The sequence below is a fragment of the Perkinsus marinus genome (assembly GCF_000006405.1).
Source record: "Perkinsus marinus ATCC 50983 genomic scaffold scf_1104296972826, whole genome shotgun sequence".
Lineage (NCBI taxonomy): Eukaryota > Perkinsozoa > Perkinsida > Perkinsidae > Perkinsus > Perkinsus marinus.
In genome coordinates, this window is record NW_003201655.1 from 1 (window position 1) to 1,217 (window position 1,217).

At 47.7% G+C, this 1,217-nt stretch overlaps 1 protein-coding gene across 1 annotated transcript; it reads right to left on the minus strand.

The window, feature by feature from the left end:
* Window positions 1–160: 160 nt before the first annotated feature.
* On the minus strand, window positions 161–394 carry Pmar_PMAR020976 (hypothetical protein; the record flags this gene model as incomplete). Its single annotated transcript, XM_002766473.1, has 2 exons — window positions 161–277; window positions 335–394. 2 exons carry the CDS (start codon window positions 392–394, stop codon window positions 161–163), a joined length of 177 nt encoding a protein of 58 aa, XP_002766519.1.
* Between the last annotated feature and the right edge of the window lie 823 nt (window positions 395–1,217).

Consider the following 1,217-nt stretch of genomic DNA (forward strand, 5'->3'; position numbering starts at 1 on the left):
TACCAATCACGAGTTCCAGAAACACACAGTAATCATGTTTCAGACGAGTAGTTTGTGCTAGGCGCGTCCTGGTCTCCACTCTACTCTCAAACAATACGGACAACAGATCATCCCGCCGTTGGCCACCTACAGGAGTGACAGTGTCCATCGATGAATAGCATTAGTAAGCCCAGCCGACCTGAGCTATTCTGGCAGCGTGTGGACCGAGGTAGTTCCGATTCAGGATTCCTTTCTGCTGCTTGTGCCCGGTGCCAAACTCTGTCAAAGTCTCCAAAGTCTGAGTAAAGTACGTCATTTCTCATGAGAAAACACATTCGCTGTATCACCTACTTACCACCCAAGTTGCCTCGCCCGGCATGTGCTTGCTGATGAACAGCTGCATCACTTCTTTCATTGTGAACTACAGCAACCGCAACCGATTCTACAACAGCTGTCCACCCAGAAACCTCTACATCGGATCAGTGTAGGAATATATGTTTGGTTTCCTCAATTGAGCTTTCGAGTTGCCTCACTACATCATGAAAACCCACACATGATTCTGAGTAGTATACAGAAACCGACGATAATTTCCTCGAGAGATTCCGTGCTGCTACCAACACTAACCAAAGTTGACCACGTGCATATATTCCAATACTGCAACAGATGCACTCCAGACTACTTAGTTCCACACGAAGTCTCTAGGCTGCGATTCCACACTTTGCAAGTTTCACAACATCGAAGAGTCAATAGCCTGTCATCATCACACCAAAGATTTTCAGCTATTTTTCCTACCTTCCGGTGACAATTGCCACAGTGTAATGTGTGATGAGCCTTCCTTAGCGGGTCATCCCCCTTCCGCTCTGTTCGTATTTGATTATAGCGGAACCACAGCGGCTTCGAGGGCGCGAACAGACCAAGCCGCGGCATGAAGGCTGTGTTCACCAGCCGGAGAAGTCGCGGACGATTAGTTGACATGAACAAGACAAATTTCTGAATATTTGACGAGCCGCGTGAAAACACCGCATATTAGCCACCCATAAAGAGCTTTTCGCGATCCAAGGAAGGACTATCTAGTCCGCGATAAACCAAATGCCGGGGAAGTGACGGTAACGTAACTAGGGAATAGCAAGAACTGGAAATTGTTTATGTACAGACAACTATGCTGTATCACTCGCATCCTACGCGAGGAAGCTGCTCGGAGCATACCCCACACTCCAACACGATTAAACCGATCTTCC